General features: G+C 50.6%; 1 protein-coding gene across 7 annotated transcripts in view; it reads right to left on the bottom strand.

Annotated features, from left to right (window-relative positions):
* COL11A2 (collagen type XI alpha 2 chain) overlaps nt 1-27,679 on the bottom strand; it is a 285,676-nt gene that overhangs the window by 117,452 nt on the left and 140,545 nt on the right. For all 7 annotated transcript variants that reach the window (XM_069241904.1, XM_069241899.1, XM_069241897.1 and 4 more), the window contains 11 exons: nt 20,930-20,974; nt 20,405-20,458; nt 20,276-20,320; nt 12,624-12,677; nt 9,527-9,571; nt 9,377-9,430; nt 5,628-5,672; nt 5,454-5,507; nt 5,269-5,313; nt 2,612-2,665; nt 557-664 (listed from right to left, as the gene is read on the bottom strand). In XM_069241904.1, coding sequence (XP_069098005.1) covers nt 557-664; nt 2,612-2,665; nt 5,269-5,313; nt 5,454-5,507; nt 5,628-5,672; nt 9,377-9,430; nt 9,527-9,571; nt 12,624-12,677; nt 20,276-20,320; nt 20,405-20,458; nt 20,930-20,974 — 603 coding nt within the window. The remainder of the gene's footprint in view (nt 1-556; nt 665-2,611; nt 2,666-5,268; nt 5,314-5,453; nt 5,508-5,627; nt 5,673-9,376; nt 9,431-9,526; nt 9,572-12,623; nt 12,678-20,275; nt 20,321-20,404; nt 20,459-20,929; nt 20,975-27,679) is intronic.

Below are 27,679 nucleotides of genomic sequence, written 5' to 3'. Positions count from 1 at the left end.
ATGTCTTCAGAGCAACAACACAGATCACCTTCCACCCCCTACTCTGGACCATCTGTGTACTCATAGCTGCGGATTCAATATCAGACCTTTAGACAGTCTTATGAGTAGCGCCACGATGCCATGCGTAGATGCCACCATGGATGTCCTGAATGCATCTTCAGCTTCTTGTGCTACATACTCCTGAGGGCACTGGAACCTTAGAGGGTCATTTTCCAAGACCATCTGGGAAGGTGGAGGAGAAGCCAATGTCTGAATGCCAAGGACCACAGTGACCATCAGACCTCTGGGAATCACCGGAAGGATAAAGATGGTCTTAGAGATGGGACCACATGGGCATAGAGGGATCATGTTAGCTCACTTCCGCTCAGAGGTTAAAGTAAAAGCAAGAAATAAAGCATCGCCCTCTGTTTGTTCCATGGCTAAGACATGACTCTGAAGGTGCTACAGTTACCCAGCATGCCTCCTGTCCAGAGCTGTCCAGAGCTGTGCTCTAACCCCCTCCATCATAACCCACTGCGTGACCCTGCTTTGCTCCCCTGCTTAATACCATGCTCACCTTCTCACCAACCAATCCGATGGGACCTGAATCGCCGGGTGGTCCGGTCCGTCCCTTGGGCCCCTCAGGGCCATCTTCTCCTCTGGAGCCAGGGACTCCCCCCTCTCCCTGTTGGAAAGAAGACAGAGCTAGTTTAACATTAGCTGTGGAAGACCCTGCCATGACTAGGAGGTGTACATTCTGAAATGGCCGCCCCCAGCCAACCACAAGCATACACGGTGGTCACACACAGGCACTAAACGTCAGGCACAGAATATGTCTGAGAAGCCAAGATGGCGCCCAGGTCCGTTCACTCACACTTGACTCGAGGGGCAGCTCTCCCGTCTGGCTCAGAGAGCTGGCATTGCTCATCCGTGCTCCTTCCTGTGAGAAGTCTCTTCTGGTTCCTATAGCTTCGCTCATCCCCCTTTGTTTATGGTGGAGGCCACTCCTGTGGGGTCACCTCATAGGTTAGGTTGGGAGGATGTGATTAGCTCACAGGATTCAGGGGCCCCTCTGGCCCCACAATGTGTTCAGTTCCCACTAAGGTTAATGTTGGACCTTTAGGATTTGGGGCAGTGGGCACTAGTTGGAGGACACACTAGCCCCATTGGGCCCTACAGTGACTAGGGGTCTGGAGTTGGGTTACTGTAGAATTTTCGGTTCGGGTTTCGGTGAGAGGATACAGCACTTCCATTGTGCTCAAAAGAGCCTTCGGCTCAAAGTGGGGTTCAAGAAGATGGTTCAGGACCACCTTCACCAGAAGATGCTAGCCATACCCAATGCTTCCCTTCATGGCCAGTATTGGGGGTACAACCAGAATATCCTAACCCCAGACTCAGCGGTTCTCTTCGTGACCAGTATTGGGGGGTACAACCAGAATATCCTAACCCTAGACCCGGCGGTTCTTTTCATGGCCAGTATTGGGGGTACAACCTGAATATCCTAACCCTAGATCCAGCGGTGCACTTCATGTCCTGTGTTGGGGTACAGTCGGGAATGCTCAGACAGGGGTAGGTAGGCAGGGAATCTATCAGGCACCCCTCGTCATCAGGTGCACATAGAAGAGCGGTTCACTCTTATCTAAGCAGCAAGGGGGTCATGGGTAGTCCGGGGGGAGTTCAATTTGGGGGGGCTTTTGTACATGTCCAGATCTCACTCACATCCCTCAACCTCTCCCAATTCACCGAATTTCCAAGCGCCCTCTCTTTCCGGGGTAGATAGTTATTAACCATGGGTTTTAAACCGCAGGGGCATCAACACCCGCCCCCCTGCCCTTGTTATGGCAAACACTGGGGATTCCTGAATCCCCCCCCCCCCCCCCATCTGCTGAGCAAGTAAAGACCGTGCCCCTGCCTGCTGCAGCAGAGGGATGGCAAAGGCGTCCAAGGAGCACCCCTGGGCACCTGACAGGGCGGTACCACCGGTGCCTGAGGGGAGGGAAGCACCCCTGGGTACCCCCTACTCACTGGGCGGTACGACCAGTGTCTAAGGGGGGCGAAGCACCCCAGAGTACCTCACCCCCCCTCAATGGGCGGCACCACCAGTGCCTGAGGAAAGGGAAGCACCCCTGGGTACCCCCTTCTCACTGGGCAGTACCACCAGTGTCTAAGGGGGACGAAGCACCTCTGGGTACCTCACCCCCTACTCACTGGGCGGTACCACCAGTGTTTAAGGGGGCTGAAGCACCCCAGAGTACCTCACGTCCCCCTCAGTGATCAGTATCTCGGGTCCCTGAGATGAGGGGTGGTAAAGGCCTCCCCGAAGCTCCCCTGGGTACCTCACGAACTCTTCAGTGGTCGCACCTCCAGTGCCTGAGGTGAGGGAAGCACCCTCTGGGGACGCCCTCCTCACTTGGCGCTACCACCAGTGCGTGAGGTGAGGCTGTCCCTGAGTACCCCTGGTAACCTCCCCCCTGGAAGGCCCCTCGGGTGAGGGGAGTCGCACAGGATGCCCCTTCACTGGTGGGCAGTGCCAAGGCGGAGCTCGGCCGAGACTTATTATTAACGGGGCCCGCTGCGGGGCAGACGGGGGCCCGGGGGGGCACTGCGCAGGAGAAGAAGCAGAGTAACTCACCCGGTCACCCTTCACACCGAAGTCTCCCTTCAGGCCCGGGAAGCCGTCCTCGCCCTGCAGAGAAGAAGCAGAGATCATGGCACCGAGGCCTGTGGGTGAGGCAGCAGAGAGGGAGGACGGACGCGCAGATGAGAGGAGGAAGAAACAACAGGGAGGAGGAGGAGAGGGCGCACAAGGACGCGGGAACAAGGGAACGGGAAGCAGAAGAAAAAGGGAGGAACAACAAATAATAGAAAACATAAGGAGAGAACGAAGGAAAGCAGAAAAATATACTGAAATAAAGGAAGAATGTAATATGAAAAGAAGGGTGACTGAAGGAAAAGAGAGATGAAGGAATTAATTTACAGAAGGAATAAAAAAGCAAAGAGGGTGAAAAGGAACAACGAGCGCGATCAGAAGAAAGGGGTGCGAGGAAGGTGGAGAGCGAAAGAAGGCCGGATGGGTGAGAGAAGAACAGATCGAAGCAAAGAAAGAATGAAATACCCATAAAACAAAGGGAAGAAGGAAGAGAAGAAGCAGAACAGGAAGGGAGAAGATGAATGGTTGAATGACAGAAGTAGCCAGTGCTGGCGAATGTGCACCTTCACCCAGGATCCTTCACTCTCACTGAAGATTCATCATTTTAGACCAATTCCTGCAAGTGTCCCCAGGGGCGGAGCTCCCAGCGTAGGAGGCTGGGGCCCCTCAGTGTACTTACACATTCATTCCCACCCCCTTGCTACTGGGGGGCTGTGCTGCTAGGAGGGGTTCCGACACCCCCTGGGGATGCCCCATGTCCTGCTTCTCATGCTGTGAGGGGTGTGGTGTCAGGAGAGCTCTCTCTCACCACCCCCAGGGATGTCCCCTGCCCTCCATCTCATGTTGTGAGGGGTGAGGTGTCAGGAGAGCTTTCCCTCACCCCCCATGGATGTCCCCTGCCCTCCATCTCATGGTGTGAGGGGTGTGGTGTCAGGAGAGCTTTCTCTCACCCCTAGGGATGTCCCATGCCCTCCATCTCATGCTGTGAGGAGTGTGGTGTCAGGACTGCTTTCTCTCACCCCCATGGATGTCCCCTGCCCTCCATCTCTTGGTGTGAGGGGTATGGTGTCAGGAGAGCTTTCTCTCAACGCCAGGAATGTCCCCTGCCCTCCATCTCATGGTGTGATGGGTGTAGTGTCAGGAGAGTTTTGTCTCAACCCCACAGGGATGTCCCCTGTCCCCCATCTCATGGTGTGAGAGGTGTGGTGTCAGGAGAGCTTTCTCTCACCCCCAGGGATGTCCCCTGTCCTGCATCTCATGCTGTGAGAGGTGTGGTGTCAGGAGAGCTCTCTCTCACCCCTCAGGAATGCCCCCTGCCCTCCAACTCATGGTGTGAGGGGTGTGGTGTCAGGAGAGCTCTCTCTCACTCCCCCGGGGATGTCCCCTGTCCTCCATCTCATGGTGTGAGGGGTGTGGTGTCAGGAGAGCTGTCTCTCACCCCCCGGGGATGTCCCCTGTCCTCCCTCTGATGGTGTGAGGGGTTTGGTGTCAGGAGAGCTGTCTCTCACCCCCCAGGGATGTCCCCTGTCCTCCCTCGCATGGTGTGAGGGGTGTGGTGTCAGGAGAGCTTTCTCTCACCCCCCAGGGATGTTCCCTGCCCTCCTTCGCGTGGCGTGAGGGGTGTGGTGTCAGGAGAGCTTTCTCTCACCCCCCAGGGATGTCCCCTGCCCTCCATCTCGTGGTGTGAGGGGTGTGGAGTCAGGAGAGCTTTCTCTCATCCCCAGGGATGTCCCCTGCCCTACATTTCGTGGTGTGAGGGGTGTGGTGTCAGGAGAGCTTTCTCTCACCCCCTAGGGGTGTCCCCTGCCCTCCATCTCGTGGTGTGAGGGATGTGGTGTCAGGAGAGCTTTCTCTCATCCCCCAGGAATGTCCCCTGCCCTCCATCTCATGGTGTGAGGGATGTGGTGTCAGGAGAGCTTTCTCTCACCCCCTAGGGGTGTCCCCTGCCCTCCATCTCATGCTGTGAGGAGTGTGATGTCAGGAGAGCTTTCTCTCACCCCCAGGGATGTCCCCTGCCCTCCATCTCTTGGTGTGAGGAGTATGGTGTCAGGAGAGCTTTCTCTCACCCCCAGGAATGTCCCCTGTCCTCCATCTCATGGTGTGATGGGTGTAATGTCAGGAGAGTTTTGTCTCACCCCCTCCCCAGGGATGTCCCCTGTCCTCCATCTCATTCTGTGAGAGGTGTGGTGTCAGGAGAGCTTTCTCTCACCCCCAGGGATGTCCCCTGTCCTGCATCTGATGCTGTGAGAGGTGTGGTGTCAGGGGAGCTCTCTCTCACCCTTCAGGGATGTCCCCTGCCCTCCAACTCATGGTGTGAGGTGTGTGGTGTCAGGAGAGCTTTCTCTCACCCCCAGGGATTTCCCCTGCCCTCCATCTCATGGTGTGAGGGGTGTGGTGTCAGGAGAGCTCTCTCTCACCCCCCAGGGATGTCCCCTGTCCTGCATCTCATGCTGTGAGGGGTGTGGTGTTTCTGGGGTGTGCGAGCCCCATCTCCTGTATCCGGTGGTGTTATTATGAGGCAGTCCTCCTTTGTGTTATGCAGTTTGAAACCCAGCAGAATAATTTAATATAATTTTAAAGTATAAAATCCACATGAACTCCCCACATTTGTGGGTGCATCTTGGGTACTTGGTACTCACCTTCTCGCCTTTGTGCCCTTTCAGCCCTCGAATTCCTTCTGCTCCCTGAAAAAGACCAAAGAGGGTGACACAGGGACCCAGGGAAGGTTGTCATATTAGAAAAAACATCTCTACTCAACTGTGCAGAAGGGTGAGCAGACACTCCAACTTTTAATCACCCCCCAAGATTAAATTCCTTGACTTACTTTCACGCCACGTGGCCCGGGGTAGCCGATGGGGCCTTGGGGGCCCAGTGGACCCTAGAACAGACAGAGAGGACACAGTGTGGTCAGTAGATGATGTCCACCCTGGATGGGTAGAGGGCGCAAAGCTAGGGTGCAGGAGGACCCTCATGGACCCGGGGTCACCACCCAACCTACCTGATTTCCTTTACCGCCGGAAGGTCCTTCCTTACCAGGGTGGCCCTGGAAAGAGAGAAAGGTCGAAGGTTAGAGGTCACAGGACTCAATGTTCTATAGCAAGGCAGGGTGAGAGTGAGGGGTAGTGTTAGTTTGGTGTGGGAGTGGTGAGTGATAGCAGAGCTGCAAAAATTATACTTCAATACAAACAAAACCCCGCCTCATTAATGCAATTTGCAAACCTAACACCCCCCCCTTTAAATATTCTCACTCATGCTGTCAGTCACCCCTCGTGCTCATCCCCTCCATTATCACTCACACACTTTATAACCTTTACCCTTTGGCCCTGGCACCTTCTGAACTGCCCCGTGAACTAACCCCCACTGGCCCCAAGCTGAGGTATCTGGACCTGCACCGTGACTGACCAACCCAGACCACCTACTCATCACTCACCCATGACACAGCAGGCTATGTAATGCAGTGAAACACAAAGCAGACCCCACCGATAAGAAACCATCTTCACCACAGCCAGAGTCCATGGTGCCAAAAAGGGTGAGGAGAGTAATCTTCCTACCCAACTTCCACCTCAATACCCTCTTCCCTGGGGAGGTCCCTCCATGAGTATGAAGGCAAAGTGATCCTCTGCCCTCTGAAGGGGACTGGTGGAGACCACCATCTTGGCCTGGTTTCCTCCAAGGGATGATTACACCATCGGCCATCTTGGCCCAGTGTCCTTCAAGGGATGATTCCCCATCTTGGCCCAGTGTCCTCCTAGGGATGATTCCACCATGGGTCATCTTGAACCAGTGTCCTCCTAGTGATGATTCCACCGTCGGCCTTCTTGGTCCAGTGTCCTCTAAGGGATGATTCCACCATCAGCATTCTTTGCCCAGTGTCCGCCAAGAGATGATTCCACCGTCGGCCTTCTTGGCCCAGTGTTCTCCAAGGGATGATTCCACCATCGGCCTTCTTGACCCAGTGTCCTCCAAGGGATGATTCCACCATCGGCCTTCTTGACCCAGTGTCCTCGAAGAGATGACTCCACTGTCGGCCATCTTGGCCTGCTATCCTTCACGGGATGATTCCACTGTCTGCCTTCTTAGCCCATTGTCCTCCATGGGATTATTCCACTGTCGGCCATCTTGGCCTGCTAACTTCCAAGCGATGTTTTTACCATCGGCTGTCTTGATCCAGTGTCCTCCAAGGGAAGATTACACTGTTGGCCATCTTGAACCAGTGTCCTCCAAGGGATGATTCCACTGTTGGCCATCTTGGCCTGCTATTCTCCCAGGGATGATTCCACCGTCAGCCTTCTTGGCCCAGTATGTTCCAAGGGATGATTCCACCATCAGCCTTCTTGACCCAGTGTCCTCCAAGGGATGATTCCACTGTCGGCCATCTTGGCCTGCTATTCTCAAAGGGATGGTTCCACCGTCGGCCTTCTTGGCCCATTGTCCTCCAAGGGATTAAGGGATTATTCCACTGTCGGCCATCTTGGCCTGCTAACCTCCAAGGGATGTTTTTACCATCGGCTGTCTTGACCCAGTGTCCTCCAAGGGAAGATTACACTGTTGGCCATCTTGTCCCAGTGTCCTCCAAGGGATGATTCCACTGTCGGCCATCTTGGCCTGCTATTCTCAAAGGGATGGTTCCACCGTCGGCCTTCTTGGCCCATTGTCCTCCAAGGGATTAAGGGATTATTCCACTGTCGGACATCTTGGCCTGCTAACCTCCAAGGGATGTTTTTACCATCGGCTGTCTTGACCCAGTGTCCTCCAAGGGAAGATTACACTGTTGGCCATCTTGTCCCAGTGTCCTCCAAGGGATGATTCCACTGTCGGCCATCTTGGCCTGCTATTCTCAAAGGGATGGTTCCACCGTCGGCCTTCTTGGCCCATTGTCCTCCAAGGGATTAAGGGATTATTCCACTGTCGGACATCTTGGCCTGCTAACCTCCAAGGGATGTTTTTACCATCGGCTGTCTTGACCCAGTGTCCTCCAAGGGAAGATTACACTGTTGGCCATCTTGTCCCAGTGTCCTCCAAGGGATGATTCCACTGTCGGCCATCTTGGCCTGCTATTCTCCAAGGGATGATTCCACTGTCAGCATTCTTGGCCCAGTATGCTCCAACGGATGATTTCACCATTAGCCTTCTTGACCCAGTATCCTCCAAGGGATGATTCCACTGTCAGCCATCTTGTGCCGTGGTTGGGTAACTGAATACTAAGGCGGTCTCATGCTCCGCTGGACCAATGTATGAGAGCACGCAAGACCCCTCTTCACCCCAGCTAGGGACGGATGTCTCAGTACCCTCTTTCTTTGCAAGGGCCGTCCACGAGAATGGAGGAAGGGTGGCCTTCGATGCTCTGGACCCTCCTTAACCCAGTGCCCTCTCTTTGATGATTACATCTTGTGTGCCATGGGCAAGTTGAACATGCAGAAGAAGGCCTCATGCTCGGCAACAGTGCCCTGGACCCTAGCAAGTCCAGCGGGGTTGTCAACTCAACCTCAGAGTACCAGTCCCACACCACTTCTATTAGCTCATTAGGGCTTTTAGGTGGCACATACCAGCCACTTCAAGGCACTAGAGGTGGTGGGAGCTACAGATGGACGGGGCAAAGACGGCAGTGTTGGGAAGACAGAAGAGGTTCATAACACAACCTATATTCCTGTGCAGTCAGACACAGGAGAGCCTGCTTCAGAGGGAGCATGTGTAGTATGGGGGTCAGCAGAGAAGGAGGCAGCAGGGGGTCACCAGAGGAGGAGCTAGATTGGGAAGCTGCTTGGGATGAAGAGAAGGACATATGTAGCATGAAGGAAAGAACTGAGGGATAACGTGGGCGGATGAGAAGAGAGGCTGTCAAGGCAGGAGAAGGCTGCTGGGGCCCTAGAGCAGTGGTTCCCAACCTGTGGTCCAGGGACCCGTGGGTGTCCGGGAAGCCTCGTCAGGGGGTCCGTGACTGCATAGAAAATTAAATAATATTAACAGATTAGGTCCCCAGTTTTCAGTAATAATTCAGTGGGGGGTCCCCGGATTCCAATAATAATTTGCTGGGGATCCCCAGGCTCTAGTACTGATAATGTGGGGGGGCCACCGAAGTCAAAGGTTTGGGAACCACTGCCCTAGAGTGATGACCAGGCACCGCTGGAGGTCACTCACTCCACTGAGGTACTATAGCACTGGCAGGCACTGCTGGGGAAGCATACAGTGCTGAGGCTCTAAAGTGATGACCAGGCACTGCTGGAGGTCACTGACTCCACTGAGGTCCTATAGCACTGTCAGGCACTGCTATGGGGAGCTCACACTGTTGAGGCCCAGTACCACTGACAGGCACTGCTGGAGGTCACTCACTCCACTGAGGGTCTATAGCACTGACAGGCACTGCTGGGGAAAGCATGGAGTGGTGAGTCCCTGGAGTGATGAGCAGACACTGCTGGAGGTCACTCGCTCCAATGAGGTTCTAATGCACTGACAGGCACTGCTGGGGGAAGCATAGAGGGCTGAGGCCCTATAGTGATGACCAGGCACTGCTGTCGTAAGCCAGTGGCACAGGATTCAGCGAGGTCAGGTAAGGGGGCAGGTCTAACCGCCGGAGGCGCTACAGGCACTGGGGTAGGTGACATCACTGGGGGCAGGTGAAGGCGCAGAGCTCACAGGGATGGGTGAAGGTACACAGGGTGCAGGGGGCGGCGCGCTGCATGGGGGGGGCGCTGCATGGGGAAGGGCACGCTGCATGGGGGAAGGGCGCGCTGCATGAAGTCTACTCACAGGGGGTCCGTCCGCTCCCGGCATGCCTGGGAGGCCAGGTTTCCCATGGGGGCCCTGTAGAGAGAAAGCAAAGAGTGGTCAGCACTGCCCCTGGGGAGGAATCGGGGGGGCGAATGGCACCCTTTCACTGCAGTACAATCTGATACTCACCTTCTCTCCTGGGGGGCCCATCGCACCCTGAGGACCAGATAAACCCTGGAACACAAAGAGAGAGTGGGTCAGTCATAGTCAGGGTGGCGAGACATCCACATGCGAGACAGGGGCTGTCAAGAGAGGGCTCGGCACAGAAACGCACAGCACAAAAGGGAAGGACTGATGATGATGGTGTGTCTGGGACATGTGTGGATCTAAGGGACACCGTAGTAAGCATCTTGGATGTCAGGGGTGTTGGGCATAGCACAATGGCGCAGGAGACACAGGTGAACTTTATAGCACCGAGAGGTATCTTCATAAGCTCAATACTGCTCCCCAGCAACAAGGAAATCCAAGAACCATGACATGGACTCCTTCCCACCTCCAGCTCTCACAACTCCTGCCTCACCAGAGCTTTACAACTCGAAGTACGTGCGCCACATGTATAATTTCATGCACTGAACTCCCTTGTCTACCATGAACTCTAAACCTGACCGCTGGCTTCTCTTGGCCTGTGGAGGCCCTTCTGTCCATCAAATGGTCGCTCACCTTTCACTGCACATCGCATGGTTCCTCCCGTCTGACAGCTGACAGCCAATCAGATTACATCTTCTGACAGCCTACCACATGGCTCCTCCCTCTGACTTACTTTCAGATACCTCCCCTCTTCTGATACTAATCTAATTCACTTCACCATTTTAATTGCCAATCACATCACTCCTTTCCTCTGATTACCCCTCAGAATGACCCCCCTCAACAGTCATTAAATGGCACCTCCCCTCTGACTGCCTATCACATCTCCTCACTTCTAGCTGCCCATCAGATGACACCTCCTTCTGACAGCCTACAACATGGTTCCGCCCTCTAACTTCCCATCAGATGGATCCATCCCTCTGACTGTTCATCACATGGCTTCTCTCCTCTGACTGCCCATCACAAGGCTCCACCCCTCTGACTGCCACCACATGGCTCCTCCCCTTTGACTGTCCATCACAAGGCTCCACCCCTCTGACAGCCACCACATGGCTCCTCCCCTCTGACTGTCCATCACATGGCTCCACCCCTCTGACTGTCCATCACATGGCTCCACCCCTCTGACTGCCACCACATGGCTCCTTTCCTCTGACTGTCCATCACATAGCTCCACCCCTCTGACATGGCTCCACCCCACATGGCTCCACTAACTGCACATCACATGGGTCTTCCCCTCTGGCTGCCTATCACATGGCTCCTCCTATCTAACTTCCCAACAGATGGCTCCTCCCCTCTGACTGCCAATCACTACTCTCTTTTTCTAATTACCCCTCAGAAGGCTCCACCTCTTTTGACAGTCTATTAAATGGCTCCTCCCTACTGACTGCCTATCACATTGCTCCTCCATGCTAACTTCCCATCAGTTGGCACCACCCCTCTGACTGTTCATCACATGGCTCCACCCCTCTGACTGGCCATCACAGGGCTCCACCCCACATGGCTTCTCTAACTGCCCATCACATGGACCTTCCCCTCTGACTGCCTATCACATGGCTTCTCCCCTCTAGCTTCTGATCACATGGCTCCACCCTTCTGACTGTTCATCACATGGCTCCTCCCCTCTGACTGCCCATCACATGGCTCCAACCCTTTGACTGGCCATCACATGGCTCCTCCCTCTAACTTCCTATCACATGGCTCCACCCCTCTGACAGTTCATCACATGGCTCCACCCCTCTGACTACCCATCACATGGCTCCACCCCATATGGCTCCTCTAACTACCCATCACATGGCTCCTCCCCTCTGACTGTCCATCACATGGCTCCACCCCTTTGACTGCCCATCACATGGCTCCTCCCTCTAACTTTCCATCACATGGCTCCGCCCCTTTTACTGCCCATCACATGGCTCCTCCCTCTAACTTTCCATCACATGGCTCCTTCCCCTCTGACTGTCCATCACATGGCTCCACCCCTCTGACTGCCCATCACATGGCTCCACCCCACATGGCTCCACTAACTGCACATCACATGGGTCTTCCCCTCTGGCTGCCTATCACATGGCTCCTCCTATCTAACTTCCCACCAGATGGCTACTCCCCTCTGACTGCCAATCACTACTCTCTTTTTCTAATTACCCCTCAGAAGGCTCCACCTCTTTTGACAGTCTATTAAATGGCTCCTCCCTACTGACTGCCTATCACATTGCTCCTCCATGCTAACTTCCCATCAGTTGGCACCCCCCCTCTGACTGTTCATCACATGGCTCCACCCCTCTGACTGGCCATCACAGGGCTCCACCCCACATGGCTTCTCTAACTGCCCATCACATGGCCCTTCCCCTCCGACTGCCTATCACATGGCTTCTCCCCTCTAGCTTCTGATCACATGGCTCCACCCTTCTGACTGTTCATCACATGGCTCCTCCCCTCTGACTGCCCATCACATGGCTCCACCCCTTTGACTGGCCATCACATGGCTCCTCCCTCTAACTTCCTATCACATGGCTCCACCCCTCTGACAGTTCATCACATGGCTCCACCCCTCTGACTACCCATCACACGGCTCCACCCCATATGGCTCCTCTAACTACCCATCACATGGCTCCTCCCCTCTGACTGTCCATCACATGGCTCCACCCCTTTGACTGCCCATCACATGGCTCCTCCCTCTAACTTTCCATCACATGGCTCCGCCCCTTTTACTGCCCATCACATGGCTCCTCCCTCTAACTTTCCACCACATGGCTCCTCCCCTCTGACTGTCCATCACATGGCTCCACCCCTCTGACTGCCCATCACAGGGCTCCACCCCACAAGGCTTCTCTAACTGCCCATCACATGGCTCTTCCCCTCTGACTGCCTATCACATGGCTCCTCCCCTCTAATTTCTGATCACATGGCTCCACCCCTCTGACTGTTCATCACATGGCTCCTCCCCTCTGACTGCCCATCATATGGCTCCACTCCATATGGCTCCTCTAACTGCCCATCACATGGCTCCTCCCCTCTGACTGCCCATCACATGGCTCAACCCCACATGGCTCCTCCCCTCTGACTGCCCATCATATGGCTCCACCCCTCTGACTGCCTGTTCATCAGATAACTCCTCCCCTTCTCCTCAGACTGCTGTCATACTCACCTGGGTACCTGGGGTTCCTTGCTGCCCTGGTGGTCCAGGCTCTCCCTGGGGACCCTAAAATACAAAACAAACACAACGTTATTTCAGATACTGAAAGGGAGAAATGAGAGGCAGTGGCAGAGGGAGCTCACAGCATTAGGGTGCAGCTGAGAGGCAGTCACACTAGTGGGGTAGTTTAGCACTGACAGGCACTACTGGGGTACTATAGCACTGACAAGCACTGCTGGAGTGCGTTAAAACGGACTGCAGGAGGAAGGAGCTCCCACTTCTGAGATGCCAAACCACTGGCAAAGCACTGCCGAGGGAACTACAGCGCTGGCCGGCACTGGATGAGGAAGCTGACCGCGTGCTCTCTAGCGCTGACAGGCACTACGAGAGACCGGTCAAACGACCTGGTTCTTATAGTACTGAGAAGGAACTGCTGGAGGAAGCTGACACTGTCACTGCAAAGGGAGCTTACCATGTGGGGTCCTATGGCACTGACCGGGCACTGATAAAGGAAGCTCACTTTCCTGAGGTGCACTGCATGTGGATGTTCACACTGCTGGAGCTTCATAACACTGGCAGGGCACTGCAAGGAGAAGCTCACACTGATGGAGCCCCACAACACCTGCAAAGCACTGCAAGGGGAAGCTCACACTGCAGGGGTTTTACAGCACTGTTCCTATTGTACTGACACGGCACTGCATGTGGATGTTCACACTGATGGAGCCCTATAACACTGACACGGCACTGCAAGGGGAAGCTCACACTGCTGGAACTTCATAACACTGGCAGGGCACTGCAAGGGGAAGCTCACACTGATGGAGCCCTAAAACACTGGCAGGGCACTGCAAGGGGAAGCTTACACTGCTGGAACTTCATAACACTGGCAGGGCACTGCAAGGGGAAGCTCACACTGATGGAGCCCCAAAACACTGACAGGACACTGCACGAGGATAGTTTACACTGCTGGAGCCTTACAACACTGGCAGGGCACTGCAAGAGGATGTTCACACTACTGGAGCCTATAACACGGGCAGGGCACTGCAAGGGGAAGCTCACACTGCTGGGGTCTTATAGCACTGGAAGAGCACTGGTCCTATTGTACTGACAAAGCACTGCATGAGGATGCTCACACTGCTGGAGCCTTATAACACTGGCAGGGCACTGCAAGAGGATATTCACACTGCTGGAGCCCCACAATACTGGCAGGGCCCTGGTAAAGGAAGCTCACACTGCTGGGGGTCTCACACCACTGACAGGATACAGGCGAAGGAAGCTCACATTGCTAAGGTGCACTGCACGAGGATGTTCACACTGCTGAAGCCTTATTTCACTGACAGGGCACTGCAAGGGGACGCTCACACTGCTGGGGTCTTACAGTACGGACAGGACATTGCTTGCTGCAGCTCACACAGTAGAGATCCTGTAACGCTGGCAAAGCACTTCAAAGGGAGGTTTACACTGCTGGGAACACAAGGCACCGGCAGTGCACTGCACAAGGAAGCTCAGACTGCTCAGTACTTCAACGCTGGCAGGACCCTGCAGACGTACGCTGACGGTGGTTCTAGCATGCAGCAGTGGACAGCACTGCACAAGGGGTGAACTCCAGAAGACTGCGCTGCACATGGCTGTTATATTGAAGAGGCAGTGCTGCACACTGGTGTTTCCTGTCTCAATGAAATACACTGTATAATCTGGCGGGTTATTTCCAGGCAACAGAGGTGCAAATGGCAAGTGATGTCAAAGGGTCAGCACTTCACATGATAATATTGAAGCGGTACTGCACATGGTCTGTGATGCCAAGGGGACAGCACTGCACATGGCCTGTGATGCCAAGCGGACAGCACTGCACATGGTCTGTGATGCCAAGGGGACAGCACTGCACATGGCCTTTGATTCCAAGGAGACAGCACTGCACATGGCCTGTGATGCTAAGGGAACAGCCCTGCACGCGGCAGGTGATGCCAAGGGGACAGCACTGCACGTGGCCTGTGATACCAAGGGGACAGCACTGCACATGGCAGGTGATGCCAAGGGGACATCACTGAACGTGGCATGTGATGCCAAGGGGACAGCACTGAACATGGCAGGTGATGCCAAGGGGACAGCACTGAACGTGGCATGTGATGCCAAGGGGACAGCACTGCACATGGCCTGTGATGCCAAGGGGACAGCACTACACGTGGCAGTAGATGCCAAGGGGACAGCACTACACATGGCCTATGATGACAAGGGGACAGCACTGCACATGGCCTGTGATGCCAAGGGGACAGCACTGCACAGGGCAGGGGATACTAAGGGGACAGCACTGCAGGTGGCCTGTGATGCCAAGGGGACAGCACTACACATGGCAGGTGATGCCAAGGGGAGAGCACTGCACGTGGCAGGTGTAAGAGGAGAAAGCATTACACGTGGTGCATGCCCTCAAGGAGACAGTGCTGCACATGCCAGGTGACCTCAAGAAGATAGCGCTGTACATGGCATCTGACCTGAAGAAGATAGTGCTGTACATGGCACCTGACCTCAAGAAGATAGCGTTGCACATGCCAGGGGACCTCAAGAAGACATCGCTGCACACGCCAGGAGACCTCAAGAAGATAGCGCTGTACATATCACCTGACCTCAAGAAGATAGCGCTGCACACGCAAGGAGGCCTCAAGAAGATAGCGCTGTACATGCAGGTGACCTCAAGAGGACAGCGCTGCACATGCAAGGAGACCTCAAGAAGATAGCGCCTTCCATGTCACCTGACCGGAAGAAGATAGCGCTGTACATGTCACCTGACCTCAAGAAGACAGCGCTGCACTTGGTGCATGAGCCCTAGGAGACTTGATAAAGGAAAGGATAATTGATTTTGTTTTTATGAATTCTGTTGGAAAGTGACTTCCTGGAAGGTTGTATTAGGCCTTGAAGAAGCCACAGACATGGCGAAACGTGTTGACCATTCCAGTGATTAAATAAATGCACAGACTGTTTGAATAAACACACTTTTCCACTCTGGCGTTACTTGAGCCGTGAGTTCACTGCCTACCTGTGGCGACAGGGGGTGTGTTTGAGGGGGTGGCGGGGCAGGTCCTGTTCAGATGATCTGTCGCAAGCGAGTGACTGTGGTCTTTGAGTCTGGCAAACTACCTGACAAAACATGAAGAAGTGACTGGAACATTATTTAATAAACTACGTGTCGATAAAGGACTGGAATATGGTAAACCGAAAAGTATGTCGGAATTGTTCCTTAACTTGGAGAGATTAATGATTGCGTACTCTTCTAAATGGTGGGAAATCAAGGCACTAAAGCAGTGTTTGAGAATGATACAGAGTGCCTCTAGGATGAATCGTTTCCATCAGCAGGTGGCCTCACAGGGTGAACTGCAGAGAAGTGGTCAAATACAATGAAGAATACATCGTTTGAACATATGAGATTACTCACAAATTATCGATTGAGATTAATATCGTGAAAAAATATATTGATGACTTACATTTGGATTATGTGACTAAGAAAAAGCCTGATATTCTGAGATAATATTCTTGATAAATTTCAGGCTGAACAAAGGAACAGGAAAATAATTAAACTAATCAGAGACCATCGGGATTAGAGGCAATTAACGAAGTACATTTATACTAAATATGGTTTTGTGAAATTATCAAATTCTAGTGCTTCACTTTGAACAGAGCGGTCAGTGCCAGTTCAGTAAGTAGTGGAAGTGTTGTGGAGAATGAAGCTATGAGTGATCCTACCTCTTCCTTAAACAAGTGGTCTTTTTTTAGGAAAGTTGAAAAGAATACGACATGCACGAAGGAACTACATCTCCAGGGAGGAAGAAACCAAGGGGGCAAAGCAAATTAAGAGAAGACCAGGAATGAAAAGAGAAGAAAGGAGAACATGGAAGAGCAGGTGTGAGAACTCGGGCTCAGACAAGAGAAAAAAAGAAAATGTTATAAATATACTTTTGAATTTGTAAAATATGCCACTTACTGAATCAGAACATAGTCACTCATTATGAATCTGATGGTCCATGGACCTCCAGACTCACTGTGGCGGGTGTCCGCCGCGGTAGTGGCGGTCTGCCCACCATATTATGACTGTGACGAAAACGCCACGCTGGAAATGCCACAACTACCATGCTCCCGCCACCAGGCAGCCTGGGGGTGGTGCCGTTTCAGATACGACAGATCACTGCCCTGCGGATTATGAGTCCCATTTCGCCAGCCTTTTCTGGGTGGTTTACACCACCATGGAAAGGCTGGCAGAATGGGTGACTTGAGTCCCCCATGCACAGCCCCGTCGTGCATTTTGCTGCATGAATTACGGGCAGTGAAATGAGCAACGGGTGCTGTCGCACCCGCCGCAATGCCCCATTGGCGCCGGCTCCATTTGGAGCCGGCATCAATGTAAAGGGCTTGTTGAGGGCCAATGTAGAGGGCCAGCGGGGGCTTCGCTGCGCTGGTGGTCTTCCGTCGACAGTCAGCGCGGTTGACAGCAGGGTATCCCGTCGTCATCATAACGAGGGCCATAATCTTCTACAGGTTTGACATTTTGCACATCATTTCAATTTAATTTGTTTGACTTTAAAATTGATTTATATAAATTCATGACAAAACTTAAACTCAATTTTGTTTTTTAAATATCTCCCCTGAAGGAGGGTGTAAATTATTATGTGGAATATGAATCTTTCACTGCGGTTAAAGACATAAACACTTCAGATATGAGCAGTAACATTGATATGTAGGATGCAGCATTTGATATTTTTTAAACCAAAGAAACTGAATTCACACTGAAATCTGAATGTGTTCTTAAACTTCCATGTAGGGACAACAATGGTAGGAACAGCGATTGGAACAGGGATTGATAATTTTGAATGTTGAGTTCAGGTATCTGAATATGAGACGCCACAAATACCTATTATCTATGTTTTACCCAAACTACATAAGGTATTAATGCCACCACCTGGAAGACCCCATAAAAGCAGGAATGGGATCCCTCGAAGTAAATTTATCTGAATTATGTCTTTCTGCAACCTTTGATTTCTGACCTGCCCTCCTTCATTAGAGACACTAGTGATTTCCCTCAGAAAAGTCATGACATACCATGGGAAACTAATTACATTATGGCTACAATGGATGTGAAATCTAAAGAAATATTGTGTAGCTGACGAGAAAGGTCTGGAGGGAATGAGTTTTTGTTTAGGGACCGAACCAGCTAACCTTTTATGGCATAGTGGAATACTGAGAACATTTGTATTACAAGTTTGTTCTTAATAACAACTTTTTCTTATACCAGGAATAGTTGCATAGGCAAGTTAGAGGTACTGCTATGGGTACTCATTTCGCTCCATCCTATGCAAATTTGTTATGGGACTATTTGGGGAACAATGGATGGGGAGAAGGGACTTATTCGAATTTGATGAAAGTACAATATTATGGTGTTATTTGGAAAGCTTCTGTAGAAAATCTTAAGCTATTTCATATGACACTGAATGATAACAATATTAATGTTGAAATGAGTTTTACATTTAGCAAGGACAATATAGATGTTTTAGATTGTACCATTTTGTAGAAAATGGGAAACTGTGTAGTAAACTGTATTTGAAAGAGACAGCAATGAATAATACCTTACATGCCTCATCTCTACATCCCAAACATCAAATTAATAACATTCATTTTGGTGAGCTGCTACAAGCTAGAAGATTATGTAGTACAGACAAAGATTCTCAGCGAAATTTTGAACATATGGAAGAACAATTTTTTAAAAAAGGTTACCCATCTGTGATTCTAGATACAGCTGTTCAAATAGTTCATGCAACAAAAAGATAAGATTTACTAATGCACATTAGAGCGAAGAGTGACAATTGTACGAAGAAGGATCTTGTTTAGAGGGTAAGATTGATTAAGAGATATACTAGTGAGAACAGATAAGTTAATTTGATCATTAGAAGACATCTATTGAAGAAGGACATGCATTTAACTAAATGTGTAAGTGAAAAATTGAGTATTGTCTACAAAAGGAGACAGACCCTCAAAGATGTTTTTAGTACAAGTGATGCTATAAATTTCAAGAGTAAAGATTCTTGTAAACAGTTGTTGGTTCAGGAAAAATATTTTTTACAAACGCAGTCATTGCATTTGTTATGGTTTTATTCTGAGAAAAGCACAGCCATTTGAGGATTTTGTTAACAATAAGAAGTATTGCAATTCTTCATCCCGCATTTATCTAATTTCCTGTATTTGCAAGCAGATGCATTTGGGCTGTAACACCAGCAAACTTAAAACTAGGTGGCAATATAACTTAAGAGCCATTTGCAATACAGATTCTAAATATCCATTTGCTGTACATTTTTGGAAAAAACATAAGTTTGATGATATACATTACTTCAGATTTACATGGATTCATCCTCACCACAGGGAGAGAATTAGAGTATCTAGGATATGGAAACGAGTGCTGCACATGGCATGTGATGCAGATGCGCCAGGCAGATGACCTGAGGAAGCGAGTGCTGCAGACGGTGTGTGATGTCCAGGGGACATCGATGCACAAGGCAGATGCACAAGGCAGATGACCTGAGGAAGCGAGTGCTACACATAGTGTGTGATGTCCAGGGGACATCGATGCTCAAGGCAGATGACCTGAGGAAGCGAGTGCTGCACATGGCATGTGATGTCTAGGGGACATCGATGCACAAGGCAAATGCACAAGGCAGATGACCTGAGGAAGCGAGTGCTGCACATGGTGTGTGATGTCCAGGGGGACATCAATGCACAAGGCAGATGACCTGAGGAAGTGAGTGCTGCACATGGCATGTGATGTCCAGGGGACATTGATGCACAAGGCAGATGACCTGAGGAAACGAGTGCTGCACACAGCATGTGATGTCCAGGGGACATCGATGAACAAGGCAGATGCTCAAGGCAGATGACCTGAGGAAGCGAGTGCTGCACACGGCATGTGATGTCCAGGGGACATCGATACACAAGGCAGATGACCTAAGGAAACGAGTGCTGCACAAGGCAGATGACCTAAGGAAACGAGTGCTGCACACAGCATGTGATGTCCAGGGGACATCGATGCACAATGCAGATGACCTAAGGAAGCGAGTGCTGCACATGGTGTGTGATGTCCAGGGGACATCGATGCACAAGGCAGATGAACTGAGGAAGCGAGTGCTGCACATGGCATGTGATGTCCAGGGGACATCGATGCACAAGGCAAATGCACAAGGCAGATGACCTGAGGAAGCGAGTGCTGCACCTGGCGTGTGATGTCCAGGACTCAGCACTGCACATGGCAGGTGATCTGAAGGAGGGAGTAGTGCACATGGCCTGTGATGTCAAGGGGGTGCAATGCACATGGCAAGTGATTTGAAGGAAGTGAGTGCTGCACATGGCGTGTGATGTCACGGGGGTGCAGTGCACCTGGCAGGTGATCTGAAGGAGTGAGTGCTACACATAGCATGTGATGTCAAGGGGAGTGTGGTGCACATGGCAGGTGATCCAAAGGAGTGAGTGCTGCACATGGCGTGTGATGTCAAGGGGAGTGTGGGGCACATGGCAGGTGATCTGAAGGAGTGAGTGCTGCACACGGCGTGTGATGTCAAGGGTGGGCAGTGCACATAGCAGATGATCTGATGTTATGGGGACAGCACTGCATATGACAGTTCATGTCAAACACTTACCAGGTTTCCTTTGGGCCCCGAGGGACCATCCATACCGCGAACACCCTGAGGAAAGACAGAGTAAGTGAGTGACTGGCACAATACAAGTGAAATGAAGCAAAGAAGAAAACACCAGTCTGGCACACTCACAGGAGATCCAGGGATACCAGGGGGTCCTTTGGGTCCGAGCAGGCCTCTGGAGCCCTAGGGGAAAATAGAGGTGCACAGTGAGTGATGATCTCAATGACAATGTGAAGGTGAAAACACTAGTGCATGCTCATTCAAGGTGTAAATAACAATGTGCAGTCAGTGAAGCTGAAAACACTAGTGCATGGTCATTCAATATGTAATTAGTAGTGTACTTCAGTGAGTCAAGTTTGTAATAATATTGTAATAATAGTATGCTGTTCAGGGCCAGGAGCCCCGATTGTTTGACACATGAGCGTAAGGCAGCACCCCATTTTCTTTACACAGGTGACCTGCACAGATTCTTCAGTAGCACAATTCCCAGAAGGCTTCCCTTTGAGGGCCAGCACAGATTTGCAGATTTAGGGGAGTCTGCAAAATACTTAATGCCACGTGGTGGGCTGAAACATGCCGATCACTTCAGAGGCTCTTTGTAGATGGCCACTCGGCCTTCAGAGCTCAAAGAAGGCACAACAGAATAGAACTTACGGGCTCACCAGGCAGCCCCCGGGGTCCAACCTCTCCATCGTCTCCCTGGAACGGCAAAAAAGAGACCAGGGTTACATCCAGTGGGGTAGGAAGCGAACAGCTATAGAGCAACATAAATGAACCGGTCTTAGGTCCCTCCAATCCAATCTTTGAACACTGCCTGATTCACAAGTAGCTTACCTAGGGATGAAAGGTCTGCTGTTCCACAGATCTATTTCTAGCTCACCTCGACTTTGGTCCAAGGTTCATATTTTGTGGTCACATACAGGTGAAAAAACTGACAGAGCAGACCCAATGATGTGCCTGATCTCACAAAGTCAGACTTGTATAGTTATGAAACATATAATTGCCTTCTTCACATAAAGTCCCTTAACCATCCTAGCACATTTCTTAAATCTGAATGAATGAGTATGTGAATGAGTGGATAAATGGGAACATTTCTGCAGCACTCCGAACTGTAAGATTTGCTCTTAAGAAACAACTTAGTCCAAATAGTTAACACTTCTTGCCCTCACTCTGTAACTTTCCACCAATTTCTTGGAACCACCTGAGGTCCTTCCACCTTCCAGTGTTTATCAACCCTTAGTCTTTAACATTATATCCAAAGTATTCTTAGTGCGCAAGCCCTTTCAATCTTCCAAACTTCCCACCAATCTCACTTTGTATTACCTATAAAGTCTTCCTACAACTATAGGCCCTTCCATCCTCCAGTGCATGTCTTAAATATTATATTCAAAGTCTTCTGACCAACCGAGGTCCTTCCATCTTCTTATACTCCCTAACGTTCACTATATTTTAAAATCTTTAAGATTACCCACAAAGTCTTTCTACCACCTGAAAACCTTCCATCTTTTAATACTCCCTAACATTCACTCTACAATGATATATACAAAGTCTTCCAAACATCCAATGGCTTTTCATCTTCTAACATTCCCTATCTTTTACTTTTAATGTTATATCCAAAGTCTTCCAACCACCCTAGGGCCTTCCTATAAAGACGTCCTACCAGCTGAGGACCTTCCATCTTATAATACTCCAAAACATTCACTCTATAATGTTACATCCAAAGTCTTTCAACCATGCAACAGCCTTCCATCTTCTAATACTCTCTAACATTCACTCTTTAAGATTCCTTACAAAGTCTTCCTACCACCTGAGTACCTTTCATCGGTTAATACTCCCTAACATTCACTCTTTAAGCTCACCTACAAAGTCTTCCACTACTCGAGGTCTTTCCATCTTCCAATACTTCCCAACCCTCTCTCTTTATTATTACCTGCAAGTCTTCCAGTGACCAGAGGCCCTGGCACATACCAACTCTTCCTGAAGATGACACTGTCACATATCTGCTAAAGTTTCTGCCACCAGAGGCCACCTTCCAGTAATGTAACACTAACCATGTATGCCAACCCTCCTCAGAAGCTTTTATTGTAGAGTCTTGTTAACTTTAAAATATTACTTCAGTTACATAAAACAAGTTATCATCAAATAAAAGCATAGAGAGTAATTCTCTTAGGACAGGTTTCTGCAAAGTCAGTGCTGGAGAGCTGGGTCCATGCCAGATTTTTAGCATATCCACATTTAGAAAAAAGATGTTTCAGAAATCTACAGTTTTCTAAATGTGGATATGCTACAAATCTGGCATGGACCCGGCTCTCCAGGACCGACTTTGCAAAACCCTGCCTTAGGACATCAATTTAATTCAGAATTACATTAGAACAGTTAGAATCTGTAAAAACAAGTTGCAAGCACCAGACAATAAAAGCATAACTTGGTCCGCCTTGTTGTAGTCGCTAATCGAGTGTACCAAGTCTTCCAATAATTGCTTTCACATGTCAATGAACATACATCAGGGAGGGACACTGAGCCATCTGAAGCATCATTGTGATGCCCTTTCATTGTGATGCGGCTTCTTAGTGCGGTGCTGAAAACACCTCAGTCTCTACTTTAAATATAATTTCCCGGTTTCTACATCAGGGAGCTACATAGGGTATGGTTCCATCCCAATTTCTAGCCCGAATTTAAATAATCTATGACAATAAAATCTATTACAGAACCTAACTCAGAAGTTCAGCCATCAACCTGTGATGTTTGTTTGAGGATCTGCTCTCTGAGCTCTATTATACATAAGAACCCTTGTCTCCCAACAGATGCCGTCCATCACTCTGACCATAATCCAGAACCAGCCGGGCGACTTCCACAGAGCTTGAGATACCCAGATGGCTAACTCAGAACCCTGCCCCCAAAGTTAGGGCCTGACTTAGAACTTGGCAGACGGGTTACTCCGTCACAATGGTGAGGGATGTCCCATCTACCAAAATATAAATCCCATGGGATTTAGATTTTGGCAGACGGGACATCCCTCACTATTGTGTAGGTGTAACCTGTCCACCAGGTTCAAAATCGGGCCCTTAGTGTCTTTGCCAAGCCCTTTCCACTTCTGAGCTCCTAGATCTGTCTCGAACCCTAAAACCTCACAGCTCCTTTTCCCAAGCTCTGAGCCGCACCCCACCCAGGGACTTTTTCTCCACCCCTGCATGCCAGGTCACACCGAATACTGATTCCCAACCTTCCTTCTTCCACTTCATGGAGCGCTTCCTCTCCAGTCTCCTTTGTCCATTGCATCATCATCTAGACATTGGCATGTCTCTAAACCATCCCTTCTCTTCACACAAGGATTCAGTCCTGTGCTTTGAAGCCGGCATGGCCGGAACTGTTCTAGGTCTTGGTACCATCTCTTTCTTTCTCACCGACCCTCCAGCTCGCATACATGTCATGTCAGATATTTCCCACCAAGCATTGTCTCCACCAGCTCCAGCACTCCACGACAGTAACAATCAGTGGCATGCACGGTGGCCCTTCTGGGTCAGGTTAGGGGACTTGGTCACAGTTAACAGAAAAGATAGTCCTTAGCTGGACATACATTTCAGGTTAAGGGGTCGTCTGTCGTGTGAAAGAAAGAGCAGCAACTAGGAAACAGGTAGAACATTGGATCTGGTGTTGGGAGGCATGGGGGCATAGGAGAACCTCTAAGGATGGATGGCCACTGAGCACTGGGGATGAGTTAGGGGCATATTTATGAGCCCCTAGCATCACCTTGCGCCACATTAGCGTAATTATTGTTTACGTTAATGTGGCCCAACCAGGTGGACATCCCCGCGCCGTATTTCCAAAGTGGCGTAATCCATGCATTACGCCACTCTGTAACCCTTTGTTCTGCATTATGCCTGCGCCAGGCAAATTCTATGATGTATGCAAAGGGGGCGTTCCCCCATTAGGGGGGGGGCAAAAAATGGTGCAAAGAAATCTATACGGTTTCCTTGCGCCACTTTTTACAGCAATTTAACGCCTGCTCAGAACAGGCGTTAAAAGGGGGCTTCCATTCTTTAGAATGGGCCCCTATGTACTCTCCAGGAGTAGTGCCAACATTTTGCTAAGTACATCAATCGCGTCACAGCGAATGACGCTATTGCCCCCTACCCTGAGCCAGGGTGCGCTGTATTTTAAATACGGTGCACACATGGTGGCAGGAGGGAGGTGCTAAGGGGCCCAGGGAACGTGGCGCTGCACTCGGTGCAGCGCCACGTTCCATAAATCTGCCCCTAAGTTTCAGGAGACATGATAAGAGACATTGGGGCATATTTAAGACAAGTGGCCTTGCACACAGTGCAGCGCCAGATTTCTTGCGCCCCTTAGGACCCCCCTAACGCCACCATGTGTATGCCGTATTTAAAATACAGCGCACCATGGCAGTAGTTAGGGGACTAGCGTCTGGCGCTTTGCAGGATTAGTATCAAATATTTCGTCGCTAATCCTGCAAAGCACCCAGAGGCTCATTGTAAACGTGCTCTGAGCAGGCTTTAAAAGTGCCAAAAAAATGCCGCAAGGAAATCTTTTAGATTTCCTTATGCCATTTTTTTGGCCCCCCTAATGGGGGCATACCCCCTTTACATACGTTATGCCTGGCGCAAGCATCATGTAGTGCAAGAGGTTACAGAGTGGCGCAATGCATGCATTGGGCCTCTTTGTAAATATGGCGCTGCGTTTTTTGCATTCTAACGCCGCATTAGCGTCACAAAATGACACTAATGGGGAGTTGGAATGGAGCTAGGGGCTCTTAAATATGTCCGATTGTGTCTTGGAGGTGGGCAAGGGGTCGGGGTGTAATGCTTGTCAGGGGGCATAAGCCAAGCCAATACTAGACACTCAACCACTCTCCTAGCTCCAAGACACTATTAATGCACTCCCAAACGCTATAATTTCTCCAGTGGATGCGCCTTTTTACACAGGGCATCCATGTGCCTCCTACCCTGACAGTGAACACCGGACCCTCTCAGGTACAGTGCAGTGCCTGCAGCACGGCCAAAGGGACCTCCTGCCGAAGGTACTGCATGGGTGACAGAACACTAGCGCTTAGGGTCCTCGTGACGGTGGCACTATACAGTGACAGAACACTGGCGCTTAGGACCTCCAACTGATGGCACTGTGTGGTGATAGAACACTAGCGCTTAGGGTCCTCGTGACGATGGCACTGTACAGTGACAGGGCACTGGCGCTTCAGACATTCTACTGATGACACTGTACAGTGATAGAACACTAGCGCTTAGGGTCCTCCTGCCGATGGCACTATTTGGCAGAACACTAGCAATAAGGGTTCTCCTGGCAATAGCACTGTACAGTGATAGAACACTAGCACTTAGGGTCCTCCTGCCGATGGCACTGTATGCTAGAACACTAGCACTTAGGGACCGCCTGCCGATGGCACTGTATGATAGAACACTAGTACGTAGGGACCGCGAGCCGATGACACTGTAAAGTGATAGAACAGTAGCACTTAGGGTTCTCCTGCCGATGGCACTGTAAAGTGATAGAACACTAGCACTTAGGGTTCTCCTGCTGATGGCACTGTATGATGGAGCACTAGCACTTAGGGTCCTCCTGCAAATAGCACTGTATGATAAAACTTTAGCCCTTAGGGCCCTCTTGCTGATGGCACTGTATACCAGTGAATCCCAACCTTTTTATCGCCGCGGACCGGTAAATGTTTGATAATTTTTCCGTGGCCCGCTTGTTTTGATTTAATAATTTTAATTTAATTGTATTTAAACATGCCTTCAAGATTTGAAGACCTCGGGAGGCCCGGTGCTGATTGATCCGCGGACCGGCACCGGTCCGCGACCCGGGGTTTGGGGAACACTGCTGTATACCACTTAAGGTCCTCTCGCTGATGGCACTGTACAGTGATAGAACACTATTGCTTAGGGACCTCCTGCTAATGACAGTGTTTGATAGAACGCTAATGCTTAGGGACCTCCTGCTAATGACAATGTTTGATACAACACTACTGCTTAGGGACCGCCTGCCGATGACACTGTATGATAGAATACTAGCCCTTAGGGTCCTCTGCAGATGGCACTGTACGGTGATAGAACACTAGCACTTAGGGCCCTCCTGCCTATAGCACTGTATGATAGAACACTAGCACTTAGGGACCGCCTGCCGATAGCACTGTAAAGTGATAGAACACTAGTGCTTAGGGACCTCCTGCTAATGACAATGTTTGATACAACACTAGTGCTTAGGGACCGCCTGCCGATGGCACTGTATGATAGAACACTAGCGCTTGATGGCACTGTACGGTGATAGAACACTAGCACTTTGGGCCCTCCTTCGGATGGCACTGTATGATAGAACACTAGCACTTAGGGACCGCCTGCCGATGGCACTGTAAAGTGATAGAACACTAGCACTTAGGGACCACCTGCCGATGGCACTGTAAAGTGATAGAACACTAGTGCTTAGGGCCCTCCTGCCGATGGCACTGTAAAGTGATAGAACACTAGTGCTTAGGGCCCTCCTGCCGATGGCACTGTATGATGGAGCACTAGCACTTAGGGTCCTCCTGCTGATGGCACTGTATACCACTTAACGTCCTCTCGCTGATAGCACTGTACAGTAATAGAACACTAGAGCTTAGGGACCTCCTGCAGATGGCACTGTATGATGATAGAACACTGGTACTTAGGAGCCTCCTGCTGATGGCACTGTGTGGTGATAAAACATTAGAGCTTAAATACCTCCTGGTCATGGCACTGTGCAGTGATCGAACACTAGCGCTTAGGGATCTCCTGCTGCTGGCACTGTGTGGTGATAGAACACTAGTGCTTAGGGCCCTCCCGCTGGTGATACTGTATGATAGAGCACTAGCACTTGAGGTCCTCTTGCTGATGGCACTGTATGATAGAGCACTAGCACTTAAGGTCCTTTCGCTAATGGCACTGTATGATAGAGCACTACCACTTAAGGTCCTTTCTCTGATGGCACTGTATGATAGAGCACTACCACTTAAGGTGCTCTCGCTGATGGCACTGTACAGTGATAGAACACTAGCACTTAGGGCCCGCCTGGCGATGGCACTGTATGAGAGAGCACTACCACTTATGCTCCTCCTGCCGATGGCACTGTATGGTGATAGAACACTAGCACTTAGGGCCCTCCCGCCGATGGAACTGTATGATAGAACACTAGCACTTAAGGTCCTTTAGCTGATGGCACTGTATGATAGAGCACTACCACTTAAGGCCCTCTTGCTGATGGCACTGTACAGTAATAGAACACTAGCACTTAGGGCCCTCCAGCCAATGGCACTGTATGGTGATAGAATACTAGTGCTTAGGGTCCTCTGCAGATGGCACTGTACAGTGATAGAACACTAGCGCTCAGGGTCCTCTGCAGATGGCACTATATGGT

The sequence above is a fragment of the Pleurodeles waltl genome, chromosome 6, assembly GCF_031143425.1.
Source record: "Pleurodeles waltl isolate 20211129_DDA chromosome 6, aPleWal1.hap1.20221129, whole genome shotgun sequence".
In the NCBI taxonomy this organism is placed as follows: Eukaryota; Metazoa; Chordata; class Amphibia; order Caudata; family Salamandridae; genus Pleurodeles; species Pleurodeles waltl.
The sequence above is the reverse complement of the archived record's forward strand: the minus strand, read 5'-3'. Positions and strand labels throughout refer to the sequence as shown.